The sequence below is a fragment of the Bombina bombina genome, chromosome 10, assembly GCF_027579735.1.
Source record: "Bombina bombina isolate aBomBom1 chromosome 10, aBomBom1.pri, whole genome shotgun sequence".
NCBI lineage: Eukaryota > Metazoa > Chordata > Amphibia > Anura > Bombinatoridae > Bombina > Bombina bombina.
This window is the reverse complement of record NC_069508.1, coordinates 116612302-116631649: the sequence shown is the minus strand read 5'-3', so window position 1 is coordinate 116631649 and position 19348 is coordinate 116612302. Positions and strand designations below refer to the sequence as shown.

Here is a 19348-nt window from a genome sequence, read left to right as displayed (position 1 = left end):
TATCGTACTTAAGATACTTACCTGAGCAGCAGTCTGGACAGATGAGGCCCTCAGCAACAGTGATTGGGTAGGCCTTCAACACCCCCCCCCTCCACCCGGTAAATGTAAGGGGCTAAACAGTTACAGAGTACTGCGGTTCTCTGCTAAACAAGGTACTGCTTTTGAAATCTCCTTCAGATCAAAGCAAGCTTTCTACTGTTCATAAACCTGCAGTCCTCCAATACTTTTGCAGAAAGATACTGATAGAACAGAACTTGATGACTGTCCCCTTCCCAACATGACCACTGTAACACAATGGGAGTATTAGTGGACTACTTTCTACATCAGCATTTTTGTAGAGCTTCAAGCTCTTACGCTTCTGAACACTCTGCCCCACCATGGTGAAGAATCCATGTCAGCTCTAGAGGATACTGTCAACACAACTACTTCACAGAGGCTGGATGAACACTTTTCCCCACAGCCCACAAATTCTGATCTTTGAGTGCAACTTTCTTTGCAAAGTGGTCTGTCTTCCATTTCATATTTCAATACACAAGAGGAGAAATATATAAATATGCATCTCATGAGACCTAGGCGGTGTCAATCAGCCCGATCGCATAGGATCAGATGGATTGATGTCCGCAGCCTCAGAGCAGGCAAACCAGTTATGGAGCAGCGGAAACAGGGGCATCAAGCTCCTTCTTAGTTTGATAATTCGGCCGCTTCAGCTTGTCTGAATTACTATTTAAAACCTCAATGCAATGTACTTTAATAATTTTGCATGCTTTTCTTGTAATTTTTAATTTTTTAATTTACCACAAAAGAGTTGAAGTTCATACTGCAGACTCCAAAACCATAAATCTACAACAATCTACACAGAAATTGCAGTGTATAAAAAGCTTTTTTAAATGGTGTGTCACTAAACTACATACTAAATATAGTATGCATATATAAAAAATGAGTATTATTTATATATATATATATATATATATATATATATAGTAGCCGTGTTAGTCCAGAGATTTAGATATCAAAATATCAAGAGTATTGCATTGAGCAATGATACTTTTTTATTGGACTAGGTATACATTTATAGGATGACAAGATGACATTCTTCCGAAAGCTTGTCATCTTATAAATGTATAGTTAGTCCAATAAAAAAGTATCATTGCTCAATGCAATACTCTTGTTATTTTGATATCTATCTATCTATATATATATATATATATATATAAACACAAAATTCAAAGGCATGTGCACTCACAGGTTTTAACATTTAAATTTAAATGAAATGTTAAATCCTGTGAGTGCCCATGCCTATGAACTTTGTATATGAACTATAATTTTGAGTTACACCCAGGTCACGTGTGTGTGTATACAGTATATATATATATAGTAAGAAAATTGCACACCAGACATTTTTCTATGGTTTCCTGAATCCTAGCATGGAAAATAATATCTACCTGCTGCCTGACAGGCCCATAATGCATTGATGTGTATAGGTTGAAAATCTATCTGCAGCTCACAATAAAGGTTCCGCAAAAGAGGCTTACGTGAATTACAGGAGTAATGACTTCCTGTGTCCTTTAATCCCCTCAGGGCAGGTTGGGTTGGGAAGATTACAGAAAACATTTAAGAGTTGAAATGAAGAAGCGCCTTACCGGATGTTAAGGAGTTTTAACGCGTCAAGTAAAACTCCCTTTTTAACATCATAGTCAATTTTTTGGTCCGTTCCAAAGCTTGGAGCTCGATTAATCTACAAAAAGACAGCATGAAAATATTAAAAAAAAATTCTTAAAAAACTTTTAAAGTATATTTGTTAAAAAATAAATATTAAAGGGACAGTAAAGTCAAAATTAAACTTTCATGATTCGGATACAGCATGTAATTTTAAACAACTTTTCCAATTTACTTCTTTTATCAAATTTGCTTTGTTCTCTTGATATCTTTTTTTAAGAGCAAAACTCGGACGTCTCATAAGAGCTCAGGAGTGTGCACGTGTCTTTAGTACTGTAGGGCAGGAGTGTTTTGCAACATTGTAATACAAAGATACAAATAATGTTGCAAAGACACGTGCACACTTCTGAGCGCTTATGAGCCTTCCTAGTTTTACTCTTCAATAAAAGATAAGAGAATTAAGCCAATTTAATACAGAATTAAATTGGAAAGTTGTTTAAAATTGCATGCTCTATCCGAATCATGAAAGTTTAACTTAGACTTTACTGTCCCTTTAATGTCTGAAATGTATACAAGACAGCTCTTTAGTCTATAGGCGGCATACACTATAGTACTGTACATCCATTGTTTAAAAAATAGCTAACAATCTATACAAATTACTTAGATACTGCACTACAAAGGAAACAAGTTTAGTAAGCTGTGTTGTCATATTTTTCTTACATTACTAAAAAGGACATTAAACAGTTTGAGATGGAAACATAAAATGTTTAAAGGGAGAATAAGGTAAAAAATTAAACTATCATGATTCAGATAGAGAATGCAATTTTAAACAACTTTTCAATTTACTTCTATGATTAAATTTGCTTTGTTATTTTGGTATCCTTTCTTGAAGAGTAAACCTATTTGGATCAGGAGCAGCAATGCACTGCTGGGACTTGGCTGGTGATTGGTGGCTGAATATATATGTATCTTGTCATTGGCTCACCAGATGTGTTCATCTAGCTCACAGTAATGCATTGCTACTCAACAAAGAGCAAATTTGAAATCAGAAGTAAACTGCAACGTTGTTTAAAAGGATATGCTCTATGCGAATTATGTCATTTTAATTTTAACTTTACTGTCCTTTAAATTATGTATAGTAAAAAATCATTATTGATATATTGTCAATTAGAGGCAGCTATAAAATAGGCAATACAAGAAAGTGTGCAAACAAGGCTGCGTGTGGATCACAATGCTTTAGAAAAACATTATCAAATTATTTATCTTAAGACTACCCATAGACTTAAAGGACCATTAAACTTCACATTATCACAATTTATAATTTTATAATTTGTGCTAGATTTGTTTAGTTTTGTTATGTTTTGTATTTTATCACAAATCTTTGTCATTGTATACCCCCATCATTGTACCCAGCGCTACGGAGTTTGGCGGCGCTATACAAATAAATGATAATAATAATAATAATTATGGCAAGTGAAACATTATTGCAATGTATATTTGTTATTTATTTTGCAGCCTTTTGCTGTAAAATACATCTAATAATTGTGCTTGTTACACTTTCTCCCAGGGAAATTTGAGTTAATACTTTTAGGCAATTTATGTGAGCTTTTATTTACTTTTCCCTCCCAACCTAAGCATCTGTGTTGTTACATGCTTTTTAAAGATGGATTATCAGGTTTGCATCAACCATCCTGATAGGAAAATCATTCTTTGCAATAGTAACGAAGCTGAATCAGTGCTAAACCTCCTTAAAGGAATACAATAGGCCAGGCTACCCCAGTCTGCTAATGTGCAAACAGATGGCTAGATTACGAGTTTGGTGTTAGGCTTAAAAAGCAGCGTTGGCCGGTCCCAACGCTGCTTTTTAACGCCCGCTGGTATTACGAGTCTTGCAGGTACAGGTGTACCGCTCACTTTTTTGGCCAGACTTGGAAATACCACAAATCCACTTACGTCAATTGTGTATCCTATATTGTCAATGGGACTTGCATAACGCTGGTATTATGAGTCTGCCAAAAAGTGAGCGGTAGACCCTCTCCTGTCAAGACTGGTACCGCATTTAAAAGTCAGTAGTTAAGAGTTTTACACTATAAGGCCATAGCATAAAACTCTTAACTAAAGTTTTTAAAAGTACACTAACACCCATAAACTACCTATTAACCCCTAAACCAATGCCCCCCACATTGCAAACACTAAAAGAAAATCTTTAACCCCTAATCTGCCGAACCGGACATCGCTGCCACTATAATAAATAAATTAACCCCTAAACCGCCGCACTCCCGCATCGCAAACACTAGTTAAATATTCTTAACCCCTAATCTGCTGTCCCTAACATTGCCGACACCTACCTACAATTATTAACCCCTAATCTGCCGCCCACAACGTCACCGCCACTATATTAAAGTTATTAACCCCTAAATCTAAGTCTAACCCTAACACCCACTAACTTAAATATAATTTAAATAAATCTAAATAAAATTACTATTATTACCTAAATAATTCCTATTTAAAACTAAATACTTACATATAAAATAAACCCTAAGATAGCTACAATATAACTAATAGTTACATTGTAGCTAGCTTAGGGTTTATTTTTATTTTACAGGCAAGTTTGTATTTATTTTAACTAGAATAGTTATTAAATAGTTATTAACTATTTAATAACTACCTAGTTAAAATAAAGACACATTTACCTGTAAAATAAAACCTAACCTAAGTTACAATTACACCTAACACTACACTATAATTAAATTAATTCCCTAAATTAAATACAATTAAATACAAATAAATAAAATTATCTAAAGTACAAAAACCCCCACTAAGTTACAGAAAATAATAAACAAATTACAAGATGTTTAAACTAATTACACCTAATCTAATCCCCCTAACAAAATAAAAAAGCCCCCTAAAATAAAAAAAAGCCCTACCCTACACTAAATTACAAATAGCCCTTAAAAGGGCTTTTTGCAGGGCATTGCCCCAAAGTAATCAGCTCTTTTACCTGTAAAAAAAAAAAAGTACAAATCCCCGCAACATTAAAACCTACCACCCACACAACCAACCCTACTCTAAAACCCACCCAATACTTACTTTGGGACAATGCCCCACAAAAGGCCCTTTTAAGGGCTATTTGTAATTTAGAGTAGGATAGGGCTTTTTTATTTTGTTAGGGGGATTAGATTAGGTGTAATTAGTTTAAAAATCTTGTAATTTGTTTATTATTTTCTGTAATTTAGTGGGGGGGGTTGTACTTTAGATAATTTTATTTATTTGTATTTAATTGTATTTAATTTAGGGAATTAATTTAATTATAGTGTAGTGTTAGGTGTAATTATAACTTAGGTTAGGTTTTATTTTACAGGTAAATTTGTCTTTATTTTAACTAGGTAGTTATTAAATAGTTAATAACTATTTAATAACTATTCTACCGAGTTAAAATAAATACAAACTTGCCTGTAAAATAAAAATAAACCCTAAGCTAGATACAATGTAACTATTAGTTATATTGTAGCTATCTTAGAGTTTATTTTATAGGTAAGTATTTAGTTTTAAATAGGAATTATTTAGGTAATAATAGTAATTTTATTTAGATTTATTTAAATTATATTTAAGTTAGGGGGTGTTAGGGTTAGGGTTAGACTTAGGTTTAGGGGTTAATACATTTATTATAGTGGTGGCGACGTTGGGGCGGCAGATTAGGGGTTAATAAGTGTAGGTAGGTTGCAGCGACATTGGTGGCGGCAGATTAGGGGTTAATAAATATAATGTAGGTGTCGGCGATGTTGGGGGCAGCAGATTAGGGGTTCATAAGTATAATGGGTAGATTCAGGAGAAATTTGAGGAAGTATTTTTTTACAGAAAAGGTGGTGGATTCATGGAATAAACTTCCATTTGAGGTGGTAAACATAAAGACTGTAAAGGAATTTAAAAATGCCTGGGACATGCATAAGGCTATCCTAAGGAAAAAATAACATGTAATATGGGTAGACTTGATGGGCCTTTTTGGTTCTTATCTACAGTCAAATTCTATGTTTCTATGTTTATAATGTAGGTGGCGGTGGTGTCTGGAGCGGCAGATTAGGGAAATCAATATAATGTAGGCGTCGGGCGATGTCGGGGCAGCAGATTAGGGGTTAATAAGTGTAAGATTAGGGGTGTTTAGACTCGGGGTTCATGTTAGGGTGTTAGGTGTAGACATAAATTTATTTTCCCCATAGGAATCAATGGGGCTACATTAGGAGCTATACGCTGCTTTTTTGCAGGTGTTAGGGTTTTTTTTCAGCCAGCTCTCCCCGTTGATTGCTATGGGGAAATCGTGCACAAGCACGTTAAGCCAGCTCACCGCTAACGTAAGCAGCGCTGGTATTGAGGTGAGATGTGGAGCAAAATTTTGCTCTACAATCACTTTTTTGTGGTTAACGCCGGGTTTGTAAAAACCCGTAATACCAGCGCTGTCTGTAAGTGAGCGGTGAGCATAAACTGCTCGTTAGCACCGCATAGCCTCCAACGCAAAACACGTAATCTAGGTGAGAGTTTGGGTTATATCTGAATATTAGTTTGTGATTGGTTAGCAGGGATTCTTTTGTTCTGGGGACAGGAAAGGAAAATCAGTTAAAGGAATAAACATAAAACAATATACTCATTTGGCAAAACAAAGCTGCAGTTTGCATTGCAAAATTATTCTTATATATATGTTAGATAGTTACTTATAAAACCTTATATTCCACAGAGCCTTGTTTGCAAACTCTTGTTTATTGCTTGTTTAATATCTGTTTCTAATTCTACTCAGCAGAAGAGATAATCAGAAAACTTAAGTTACTTTACCATTACCCATTACTTTATAAAAACTAAAGTAATTAAAAGATACACTTACATCTCAAAAATTTAAACAGCTAACATTTTTATAAAAAATGTATCTAGATATTATTCTCAGGCTAATCTTCGCTATGATTACATTTTCTTATAAGCACAGTAAGCTTTTTTTTTTTAAAAAAAAAAACAATAGCTCTCAGCCATACTAAATTGCCATAGTTTTATTTTGGTTGTGCTCAATGTGAAATGAGTACACAGAACACAAGGTTAATAGTGAAGAACAAGCCATATGTGTAAAATTCTTTCATCTCACTACAAACTATAAACTTTATTGCAGAAAGGTTCAGGTATTCTGCATTCCCTGGAGGTAAATAAATGTTAACTTTAATCATGTATGCATGTTAATGATGCCTGGATAGAATCTGCCATTCACTAACCTAAATTATGTCCTTTCTTGGGTTTTAATTAACAACACAAAGCCTTCTAGTAGAAAATAGACGTGTGTAACAGATTTAACTGTAAAACCAAACAACACCGACTGAGTGAAAATCTATTTTTAATCATTATGTCAACATGCATAATTAAAAGTACTCATATAAGCTAGATACAAATGTACCCAGCATGTGCTGCCTCTAATTATGGCATTTAAATTTGCAAATGATTACAGTATTAGACAAGTAAAACTGGCATCTTACAAGTAACGGAATACATAAATACAAATAAGAAAAACAAAGCTATCTTTTTCATTTATTTTTCTTTAAAAATACCCAAATGTTGAAGCACTTGCAACTGATGCAGGATATCCGTAAGAAGCCAACTAGAAAATAATTACCTGAACATCCCTATGTAAAAAAAAAGAAAAATTTTACCTCAAAAATTCCTCAGTAGCCATATCCTATTGTGTAGGGACTTTAAGCAACCAATCAGGCTGTTAGTCCCAGGACTTACAAGGGAGAGTGCATCTGGTATGTGCAGGCACAGTCATGTTATTTCCTTACTCGGTTTAATGAAGTTTACTATCAAATCTTGTGAGATTTTTAGTGAAATCTCATGAGATCGCTGTAAAGCAAAAGTGACTTCAGACATTTTTAGGCAAAGTATCTTCCTTTTTTACATAGAGATGTTTAGATTATATTTTCAGCTTTTTACAGCTATGCTGCATCACTTTCAGGTAATTTAGCATGTGGGTATTATGTCCCTTTAAGATCTATAGTTGCGTGATAGGATATCTAGCACATCAAACAAGAATGGAGAGCAACATTTAAACACAATATTTATAACCACAACACTTGGGAAACAGTTTATGTAAAAGTTTATAATTGTAAAATATTCACGTCTGTTTTGGTGTGGTAAAGTCTCGCTGGCTAGAAGGAAAGGTGTCATCAGGGACAGGCCATGGATTTTCTGGAGCGATCTAGAGGAGCGGACAGGAATTTTTTAGGCCCAGCATGCGTCATTCATTAAGACTTTGTAAAGCATCTTGTCTAGCGGTTGTGACTCTATAATGTTATGAAGCTATTTTTGTGATGCTGGAGTTTTTCCCAGTGGAACTACATCTATGCACTGAGAAGTGAATGGTTAATAGATATATGTTGCTCCATTTATTATGTTGGATAGTGGCAGCAAGGGACGAGTCCAAATCTTTATGAACTGGCCCGTTTCTAGGGGTGGACCAACCGACAGCTGCCCAGGGCAAAAGGGTACTTAAAGTGAATGTCAAATCTAATGAATGAGTGCCCGGTTTTAAAAAAATACTATTTAATTACGGTACTTACCCTTTTCTTTAGTTAACCCAGACCGGCGATCCTCCGCCCGCTTCTCATGCTGTACTTAGCATATTGATGATGAAACCTGCTTCCTCGAATCGTTGCGTGGCCTCACAAGCTGGACGCCTCTGAGTGCATGGCTGCATGCCATGATTGGAGGAATCCGGCTTCGTCATTGCTGCGCTAATTACAGAGAAGCTGCGGGCGGAGGATCACCGGTCTGGGTTTCCTAAAGAAAAAGGTAAGTATTGAAAATAAAATGCTGCAATGTAAAGTTAAATGAATGAAAGTATAGTATTTTTAAAAACCGGGCTATTATTCATTCAACTTTACATTCACTTTTAAAGGTCAGAGCTGGCATACCAAAGAAAAAACAATCCCTTTTTTTAATTGTTGATGCCTTTGTTACCTAACTTGGCTACAGTGTATTTGAACTTTAACTTTCGATCGTCTCTCCTCTGTGCTTCCCCATCTGTGGCCTAGTTTCCATTTCCATTTGGAAACTGGTGGTAACTTAAAAAGTCTCCATAAACTTTAATGGAGATAAAGGTATTTATCACGTTTCCCCACTTTACCACCTTAATGGAAACAAGCCCTGTGTTGGTCTACATTTAATATGAAGAATAATGAACATACTAATGAATTATATTCCTTATTCTTTAAATTAGTTAGTGCATCCATTCAGATATTTGTCCATTCGTGCATCCATTCAGATATTTGTCCATTAGTGCATCCATTCAGATATCCGGAAGTACAAGCAAAGAACAAATTATGACACACAGTAGTCCCCTGGGCAGTGTAAGCTATGTTTATGGCTTTTTATTTCATTTTATTTATTTTTGTGCCTATGAATCAAGTAAGCAGGGTATGTAGCACTAGACAGATTGCGAGCTGTCTAAGCGGTTAATATTTAAATGTTCTGACATCATGGGAAAGACTCGCCTGCCTTATACATCAGAGCTGTCCGCTTAGTTCTGTGCCTGTTCAGTGGTGGGGTACTGCAGCACGGTTTGGTAGTGATTATGTAACTCTCAGCTAGATTACGAGTTTGGGGTTATGAGTGAAAAAGCACCGTTATTGCTTCATAAAGCTGCTTTTTCCCTACCGCCGCTATTACAAGTCTTGTAAATATAGATGTACTGCAAACCTTTTTGGAAATCACGCAACATCAGTACCACACTTTAAGAAAAGTCATTTTTCAATGGGACTCCCATACCGCCGGTATTACGAGTTTTGCCTGGGAGGCCAAAAAGTGAGCGGTACACCCTATACCGACAAGATCCGTACCGCCATCTAAAGTCAGTAGTTATGAGTTTTACGTTACAAAGCTGTAGCATAAAACTCATAACTAAAGTGTTACAAAGTACACTAACACCCATAGACTGCCTATTAACCCCTAAACCGAGGCCCTCCTGCATAGCAAACACTTTAATAAATGTATTAACCCCTAATCTGCCGCTCCGGACATCGCTGCCACTAAAAACATTCATTAACCGCTATTCCACCGCTCCCAGACATCGTCGCCATTATAATAAAATTATTAACCCCTAAACTGCCGCCCTCCTGCATCAAAAACACTATTTAAATATAATCAACCCCTAATCTGCCGTCCGCCCACTCCGCCGCTATAATAAACCTATTAATCCCTAAACCTAACCCTAACACCCCCTAACTTAAATATAATTAAAATAAATCTAAATAAAACCTACAATTAATAACTAATTCCTATTTAAAACTAAATACATAGTAACTTACCTGTAAAATAAACCCTAAGCTAGCGACAATATAACTAATAGTTACATTGTAGCTATCTTAGGTTTTATTTTTATTTCACAGCTAAGTTTGTATTAATTTTAACTAGGTAGACTAGTTAGTAAATAGTAACTATTTACTAGCTACCTAGTTAAAATAAATACAAATTTACCTGTAAAATAAAACCTAACCTGAGTTACACTAACACCTAACATTACAATAAAATTAAATTAATTAAATTAACAAAATACATTTATCTAAATTACAAAAAAATAAACACTAAATTACACAAAATAAAAAAAGAAATTATCAAAAATAAAAACAAATTACTCCTAATCTAATAGCCCTAATAAAATAAAAAAGCCCCCCCAAAATAAAATAAAAAATCCTAGCCTACACTAAACTGCCAATGGCTTTTAAAAGGGCATTTTGAGGGGCATTGCCCCAAAGAAATCAGCTCTTTTACCTGTAAAAAAAATACAAACACCCCCCAACAGTAAAACCCACAACCCACAAAACCAAATCCCCCAAATAAAATCCTATCTAAATAAACCTAAGCTTACCATTGCCCTGAAAAGGGCATTTGGATGGGAATTGCCCTTAAAAGGGCATTTAGCTCTTTTACATTGACCAAAACCCTATGCTAAAAATAAAACCCACCCAATAAACCCTTAAAAAAACCTAACACTAACCCCCGACTAGGGGGGAGGTTATTTTTTTTTGGGGGGGGGGGCTTTTTTATTTTGATAGGGCTATTAGATTAGGAGTAATTCATTTTTATTTTTAATAATTTCTTTTTTTATTTTGTGCAATTTAGTGTTTATTTTTTTTGTAATTTAGATAAATGTATTTTGTTAATTTAATTTATTTAATTTTATTGTAATGTTAGGTGTTAGTGTAAGGCAGGTTAGGTTTTATTTTACAGGTACATTTGTATTTATTTTAACTAGGTAGCTAGTAAATAGTTAATAACTATTTATTAACTAGTCTATCTAGTTAAAATAAAAACAAACTTAGCTGAAATAAAAATAAAACCTAAGATAGCTACAATATAACTATTAGTTATATTGTAGCTAGCTTAGGGTTTATTTTACAGGTAAGTAAGTATTTAGTTTTAAATATGAATTATTTAGTTATTAACAGTAAGTTTTATTTAGAATTATTTTAATTATATTAAAGTTAGGGGGTGTTAGGGTTAGACTTAGGGTTACGTTAGGGGTTAATATATTTATTTAATGTTAGTGATGTGGGAGTCCAGATGTTTAAAGGTTAATAACTTAAGTATAGTGGCGGCGGCGACATTGGGTGCAGCAGATTAGGGGTTAATAACTATGTAGGTGGCGGCGACATTGGGGGCGGCAGATTAGGGCTAAATAACTGTATGTAGGTGTCGGCGACATTGGGTGCAGCAGATTAGGGGTTAATAACTATGTAGGTGGCGGCGACATTGGGGGCGGCAGATTAGGGCTAAATAACTGCATGTAGGTGGCGGCGACATTGGGGGCAGCAGATTAGGGGTTAATAAATGTAATGTAGGTGGCGGTGATGTTAGGGGCAGCAGATTAGGGGTGTTTAGACTCGGGGTTTATGTTAGGGTGTTAGGTTTAAACAAACATTTTTTTCCCCATAGACATCAATGGGGCTGCGTTACGGAGCTTTACGCTCCGCGATTGCAGGTGTTAGGCTTTTTTTTTAGCCGGCTCTCCCCCTTGATGTCTATGGGGAAATCGTGCACAAGCACGTCAAAACACTGCTTGTATTTGGGTGAGGTATGGAGCTCAACGCAACCATATCGCCCGCACAAGCCGTTTTTATGCAAACCTGTAATAGCAACATGCAAGTTATTAGCGAGCAGCCATAACGCAAAACTCGTAACTGGCTGTCTATGTTTTCATATATAAAAATATATTTTCCACACTGCACTAGTTGACAATTCTATTTATTCTCTCTTCAGCCTTTTACACCAACCCCAGCACAAATTTTTTTTCTGACAAATTTCAAACATATCTATTTCCACTCCCATTGCATCATGTGACAGCCATCAGCCAATCACAAATGCATATACGTATATTCTGTGAATTCTTGCACATGCTCAGTAGGAGCTGGTGACTCAAAAAAGTGTAAAAATAAAAAGACTGTGCACATGTTACTAATGGAAGTAAATTGGAAAGTTATTTAAAATTGCTTTTCTATCTGAATCATGAATGTTAAATTTTGAGTTGTGTCCCTTATATAAATTAGTCAAGTGATTTAATAAATTAACCTTGGCTTGTATTTAAAACAGTAGAAATGTAACATTGCCTTTAAACGGTTTGATTCATTTCACCCTTGTACTATAAGTGTGTAAGTTTATATTTAAAGACGTGTTATATTATTCTACTGGAAAGAATTATCTTGGAGTTAAGTTGTGAATAAACGTTGCTATCCATTTCAATTCTTTTCCCTTTTTTTTCCATTCTTTTAATTTATTTTAGGATCTACTTAATTGAATCAGAAAACTAACATATTGTGCCTTCTCAGTACTATTTTACAGTAATCCCTGAGTGTGCCAGCTCCAGTGCGCCTTCTCAGTACTAGTTTACAGTAATCCCTGAGTGTGCCATATCTAGTGTGCCTTCTCATTACTAGTTTACAGTAATCCCTGAGTGTGCCATATCTAGTGTGCCTTCTCATTATCAGTTTACAGTAATCCCTGAGTGTGCCATATCTAGTGTGCCTTCTCATTACTAGTTTACAGTAATCCCTGAGTGTGCCATATCTAGTGTGCCTTCTCATTATCAGTTTACAGTAATCCCTGAGTGTGCCATATCTAGTGTGCCTTCTCATTACTAGTTTACAGTAATCCCTGAGTGTGCCATATCTAGTGTGCCTTCTCATTACTAGTTTACAGTAATCCCTGAGTGTGCCATATCTAGTGTGCCTTCTCATTATCAATTTACAGTAATCCCTGAGTGTGCCAGCTCCAGTGTGCCTTCTCAGTGCTAGTTTACAGTAATCCCTGAGTGTGCCATATCTAGTGTGCCTTCTCAGTACCAGTGTACAGTAATCCCTGAGTGTGCCATATCTAGTGTGCCTTCTCAGTACTAGTTTACAGTAATCACTGAGTGTGCCAGCTCCAGTGTGCCTTCTCATTACTAGTTTACAGTAATCCCTGGGGTGTGCAAGCTCCAGTGTGCCTTCTCATTACTAGTTTACAGTAATCCCTGAGTGTGCCAGCTCCAGTGTGCCTTCTCATTACCAGTTTACAGTAATCCCTGAGTGTGCCTTTTCATTACTAGTTTACAGTAATCCCTGAGTGTGCCAGCTCCAGTGTGCCTTCTCATTACCAGTTTACAGTAATCCCTGAGTGTGTCAGCTCCAGTGTGCCTTCTCATTACTAGTTTACAGTAATCCCTGAGTGTGCCAGCTCCAGTGTGCCTTCTCATTACTAGTTTAGAGTAATCCCTGAGTGTGCCATTTCTAGTGTGCCTTCTCAATACCAGTTTACAGTAATCCCTGAGTGTGCCAGCTCCAGTGTGCCTTCTCAGTACCAGTTTACAGTAATCCCTGAGTGTGCCAGCTCCAGTGTGCCTTCTCAATAGCAGTGTACAGTAATCCCTGAGTGTGCCAGCTCCAGTGTGCCTTCTCAGTACTGGTTTACAGTAATTCCTGAGTGTGCCAGCTCCAGTGTGCTTTATCAGTACTAGTTTACTGTAATCCCTGAGTGTGCCAGCCCCAGTGTGCCTTATCAGTACTAGTTTACAGTAATCACTGAGTGTGCCAGCTACAGTGTGCCTTCTCAGTACTAGCTTACAGTAATCCAAATATTTGCGTTCCACTCGTAATACCAGTGCACACAAATGTGCACTGGTATTTGAAGTCCCCTGCAAAGCGAATACAATCTGGCGTTCGCATTGCGTGGAAGCTTTGCACTCAATAGAGCGAACTTCTATAGGCTCCAATGGCAGCCTTGTTTTCTTGTCGTGAGACACGGCATGAGAACCAAGCGCAGCGAAGGGGATAAATTGTGCAGCGATGGGCAGCAGTTTTAAATATATATGAATATTTAGTCGAAACAGAGCAAAAAAATCACTCACTGGTCTTCAGTCAACGATAACTCAAAAAGTTGAATTTTATTTCAAGCGTGACGTTTCGGAGTTAACAAACCCCTTCCTCTGTCAGAGGAAGGGATTTGTTAACTCCGAAAACGTCACGCATTAAATAAATTCAACTTTTTGAATTATCGTTGCCTGAAAACCAGTGAGTGCTTTTTTTGCTCTGTTTGGACTGTGTTCGATTACTATAGCACCCTGGCAGCTGTGGAACATTTGGTGAGAGTGCATACACAACGCTATTGTTTATATGAATACTTACATATATATTTATGCGTGTATACATAAATTAACACATAAATAGATATGTATATAAGCATATACAAATATATTTACAGGGAACACACAGTTCCCATACACTGCAATGTAAAGGCACTTTTAAGTGCCATTTTTTTTCTAACACCCCACACCTGCCATATTTAGCCCCATAAAACTGCTTAATGCTACTATTGTTTTGAATTATTATAGAAACTTTTGGAAAATTAACCGGAGATCTGATCTCTGGTTAATTTTCGGAGCGCTAGCAATAACCAAATGTTAATTACAGACTCAATGACACTTTACTGACTGTTACAGATGAGGAACAGGACTTGAGAATTATTATTTCAGATGATTTAAAACTTAGTAAACAATGTAGTAATGCAGCGAGTAAGGCTAGCAGAATGCTTGGATGTATTGGTAGAGGTATTTGCAGCAGAAATAGTAAGGTTCTTATGCCACTTTATAGATCATTAGTTAGGCCTCATCTTGAGTATTGTGTGCAGTTCTGGAGGCCATATCTTCAGAAGGATATTAACAAACTTGAATCTGTGCAAAGGAGGGCTACCAAAATGGTACATGGTCTAAAAATTAAAACTTACCAGGATAGGCTCAATGACCTAAATATGTATAGCTTAGAGGAGAGAAGGGAAAGAGGTGATATGATAGCAACTTTCAAGTACATTAAAGGGTTTAGTAAAACTGAGGCTGTGGGTATTTTACATAAAATGGAAAATTCAAGAACAAGGCGTCATGAGCTCAAGCTAAAGGGTAGTAGATTCAGGAGTAATTTGAGGAAGCACTTCTTTACAGAAAAAGTGATTGGTTTATGGAATAAACTTCCTCAAGAGGTAGTAGCAACAAACACTGTGGGGGACTTTAAAAATGCATGGGACAAGCATAAGGCTATCCTACGAACTAGATAAGTTTATACTGTTAGGTAAGGTTGTGCAAACTTGCTGGGCCTATGGCTCTTATCTGCCGTCAATATCTATGTTTCTATGTTTCTATGTAACCAGCCACTTGTAATGGCTGGTTATTTATCATGTCCCCGCAAACAGGCAAATTTACCTGTTTGCGGGCGTGAAATAAATCAGCACTACACTTGTAATCTAGCCCATTATCTATTCCCATTTACTTGTAATCTGTTCCATAATTACAAAGCAGTTATTTATTGGAAGATGTATGTATAATCCTAAATTATGGTATTTCTTTCCTAAGATATGGTGAGTCCACGGCTTGAGCACCACAGTTAAACTGCTAAGTATCACTCACTTACCCACAACCCCCAGTTATTCTGTTTGCCTTCAGTGCATGGAGGAGGTGAAGTTTAGGTGTCTGAAGAAAATTTTTTATTTAATCTACAAGCAAGTTTTGGGGTATAGCCGTATTCCACATCATTCCTTGCAGTCGGGTAGTGGTGGCTTTAAAGCAGTTAGGATCTTGTAAAGAGGTACTTACTGCGTTTTCCTAACAATTGCTGCCCTAGTTTAGAAAGCCAGAGTTGGCTACTCTGTTCTTTCTTTTTCAAAATTCTCTGTAAGAAACTGTGTCCTCTCATACCTTGTAACTGTTAACATGCCGGACAGCGGAGCAGGTAAGTGCTTTTTCTTCCAGATGGGGAGACCATGCACTTAACAAATTAAAAGACAATGCTTTTTTTATTGGGACATAGATAATCCTGCTGTATGGGTTACACTGGGGCATGAAGCAGGCACTGTAGCATGTGTGAGACTAACATTTAAACTCTTTTAAAAAGAAAGGGTAAAATGTTTTTATTAGGCTTTACTTTCTGACACATATTTAATTGATAAAACAATACAAGTTTAAACTGAAAGTAAGGCTGAATTTTCTATTTCAGCAGCTTATTCATTTCCCCTTTGCTTTGAAATAAAACAATGCAACATTTTAAACTGTCAGGTTTGAAAAAACGGATATTTCTGGTACTCAGTGTAAAAGGAAGTGGTGCCTCTCAGTGTTGCAGCAGTAATTTGAGCTCAGCAGTTGCGGTCACATGACCGGCTTTACTTCTTAACATTTCTGAGGAAAAAGTTGTTTTTCTCCATTTTTGAGTGATCCAGTCTTAATTGGTAGCGGTAAGGCACCTCAGTAATTGAGATGTGGGGTTGCCTGAGGGGTATTTTAGAAGTTTATTTGATGTTTATTAAATGTTTTTCCTTAACTTTTCTTACATAATTTTAACTGGGGATCGATCCTAATTTGGGATAAAATTTAAAGTGTATTTTTTCCTTGACTTATTTTAATTAAATATTAAAATCTTTGAAACTTATCTGTACAAGTGTATTTACTGTTTCACAACATGGCTGATATGGAGCAAGAGCCTGCTGTCATGAATTCATGCTTATTATGTTTAGATGCACAAATTGCAGCTCCTATGCAATTTTGTTCTTCATGTGTCAAGAAAACCTTGCAAAATAAAGGTAACATTTTTGAGCCTAATGTCTCTCAGGATGATGTTGTTAAAATAATACCTCAGCTTTCTCCTGCTATATCCCAAGCCTCAATGGTGTCACATGCAGTGCCCTGCGGTTCCTCTATAACTCCTGGTGGAGTTTATTTAAAAGCAGAAATTGCTGCCCAGGTATCTTCAGCGGTATCTGCGGCATTAGCTGTCATTCCCAGATTACAGGGAAAACGCAAGAGGAAACCTAGAAATTTAGAAAGTAAGGTGCCTGTCCTCAGTTCTGCTTCCCAAGTTGCCCTTTCTCATAAGTCTGATGAGGAAGATACATCGGGACATTCTGAGGGTGAAATCTCAGATTCGGACAGTATAATTCCTTCTTCTGAGACTGAGGTGGTATCCTTCAGATTTAAGCTTGAACACCTTTGTGTATTGTTAAAGGAGGTTTAAGCTACTTTAGATGACTCCGATACCCCTGTCGTTGTCACTCCCAAGAAATCTAATAAACGTAATAGTTTCTTTGATGAACCTTGCACTTTTCCTGTGCCGAACCGTGCTAGGGAGATTATCTCACAGGAATTGGAGAAACCAGGGGTGTCTTTTTCCCTGTCTTCCATTTTTAAGAAAATGTTTCCTGTCAAGGAATCCATTTAAGACCCTTGGTATACTGTACCCAAAGTTAAAGGGGCCATTTCCATTCTGGCTAAGAGAACCACTAGGATAGCTGCTCTTTTAAGGATCCGATGGACAAGAAGCTGGAGGCTTATTTGAAAAAGATTTATGTTCATCAAGCTCTCCAATGGCAACCTGCAGTGTGTATTGCCACCGTGACTAGTGCAGCATCTTATTGGTTTGACACCTTGTCTTATTCTCTTCAAGAAGAGACATCCTTGGATGAAATTCAAGATAAGACTAAAGCTCTTAAGTTGGCCAATTCCTTTATTGTAGATGCCATTATACAGGTTGTTAGACTAGGAGCTAAAACTTCTAGTTTTGCCGTCCTAGGCGTTATGGTTGAAATCCTGGTCTGCAGACGTTTTCTCTAAAGTCAAGCTTCTGGCGATTCCTTACAAGGGCCAAACCTTGTTTGGACCCGGTTTGGCAGAAACTATCTCTGATATTACGGGTGGAAAAGGGTCTTTTCTACCTCAAGTTAAGAAGAATAGGCCTAAAGGACGTCAGAGTAATTTTTGCTCCTTTTTTTAGCTTTCGAGGAAAGCCTTCCCCTTCTTTCAAGCAGGAACAATCCAAGTCTTCTTGGAAACCCAATCAGTCTTGGAACAAGGGTGAACAATCAAAGAAACCCGCAGTTGATTCCAAATCAGCATGAAGGGTTTGCTTCCGATCCTGGATCGGATCAGGTGGAGGGCAGACTTTCTCAATTCTCTGAAGCCTGAATATGAGATGTCCCAGATCCCTGGACTGTGGACATAGTATCCTAGGGTTACAAATTGGAATTCAAGACTTTTCCTCCCAGAGGCAGATTCCATCTCTCAAGATTATCTGCAGACCAGATAAAGAGAGAGGCGTTCTTGAAATGTATACATCTTTCCTCCCAGGGAGTGATAGTTCCAGTTCCAGTGCAGGAACAGGGTATCGGGTTCTACTCCAACCTATTTGTGGTTCCCAAAAAAGAGGGAACTTTCTGTCCCTTTCTAGACTTGAAGTGTCTAAACAAGTTTCTCAAAGTTCCATCCTCCAAGATGGAGACTATATGCTCCATTCTTCCTTTAGTACAAGAGGGTTAGTTCATGACAACCATAGAACCTAAAGGATGCATATATTCATGTTCCTATTCACAGGGACCATCACAGATTCCTGAGATTTGCCTTTCTGGACAAACATTTTTTATGTTACTCCTTTTTCTCCATTTCCCTTCAGGCGAATGACTGGGGGTTGTGGGTAAGGGAGTGATACTTAGCAGTTTAAATGTGATGCTCTTTGCCTCCTCCTGCTGGCCAGGAGAGATATTCCCAACAGTAATTACTCAAGCCGTGGACTCACCATATTCGGAAATAAATACATTTATCAGGTAAGCATAAATTTAGTTTTTTCGGAGAGTTAAAGGGATAGTAAACACCAAAAATGTTATTGTTTAAAAATATAGATAATCCATTCCCCAGTTTTGCATAACCAACACTGATATAGAAATATACTTTTTACCTCTGTAATTACCTTGTATCTAAGCCTCTGCAGACTGCCTCCTTATCTCCAATCTTTTGATAGACTTGCAATTCAGGCAATTAGTGCAGACTCTTAAATATTTCTGCGTGCATGAGCACAATGTTATTTATATGAAACACATGAACTAACGCCCTCTAGCTGTGAAAAACTGTCAAATGCATTCAGATAAGAGGCAGCCTTCAAGAGCTAAGAAATTAGAATATGAGCGTACCTAGGTTTAGCTTTCAACAAAGAATACCAAGACAACAAAGCTAAATTGATGATAATAGTAAATGAAAAAGTTGTTTAAAATTACATGCCCTGTCTGAATCACAAAAGTTTAATTTGGACTTTACTATCCCTTTAACCCTTAATGACCACAGCACTTTTCCATTTTCTGTCCGTTTGGGACCAAGGCAATTTTTACA

At 36.8% G+C, this 19348-nt stretch overlaps 1 protein-coding gene across 1 annotated transcript in view; it reads right to left on the bottom strand.

Annotated features, from left to right (window-relative positions):
• TTLL7 (tubulin tyrosine ligase like 7) overlaps positions 1-19348 on the bottom strand; it is a 715282-nt gene that overhangs the window by 436127 nt on the left and 259807 nt on the right. The window contains exon 10 of the mRNA XM_053693316.1: positions 1641-1735. Within this exon, the coding sequence (XP_053549291.1) occupies positions 1641-1735 (95 nt within the window). The remainder of the gene's footprint in view (positions 1-1640; positions 1736-19348) is intronic.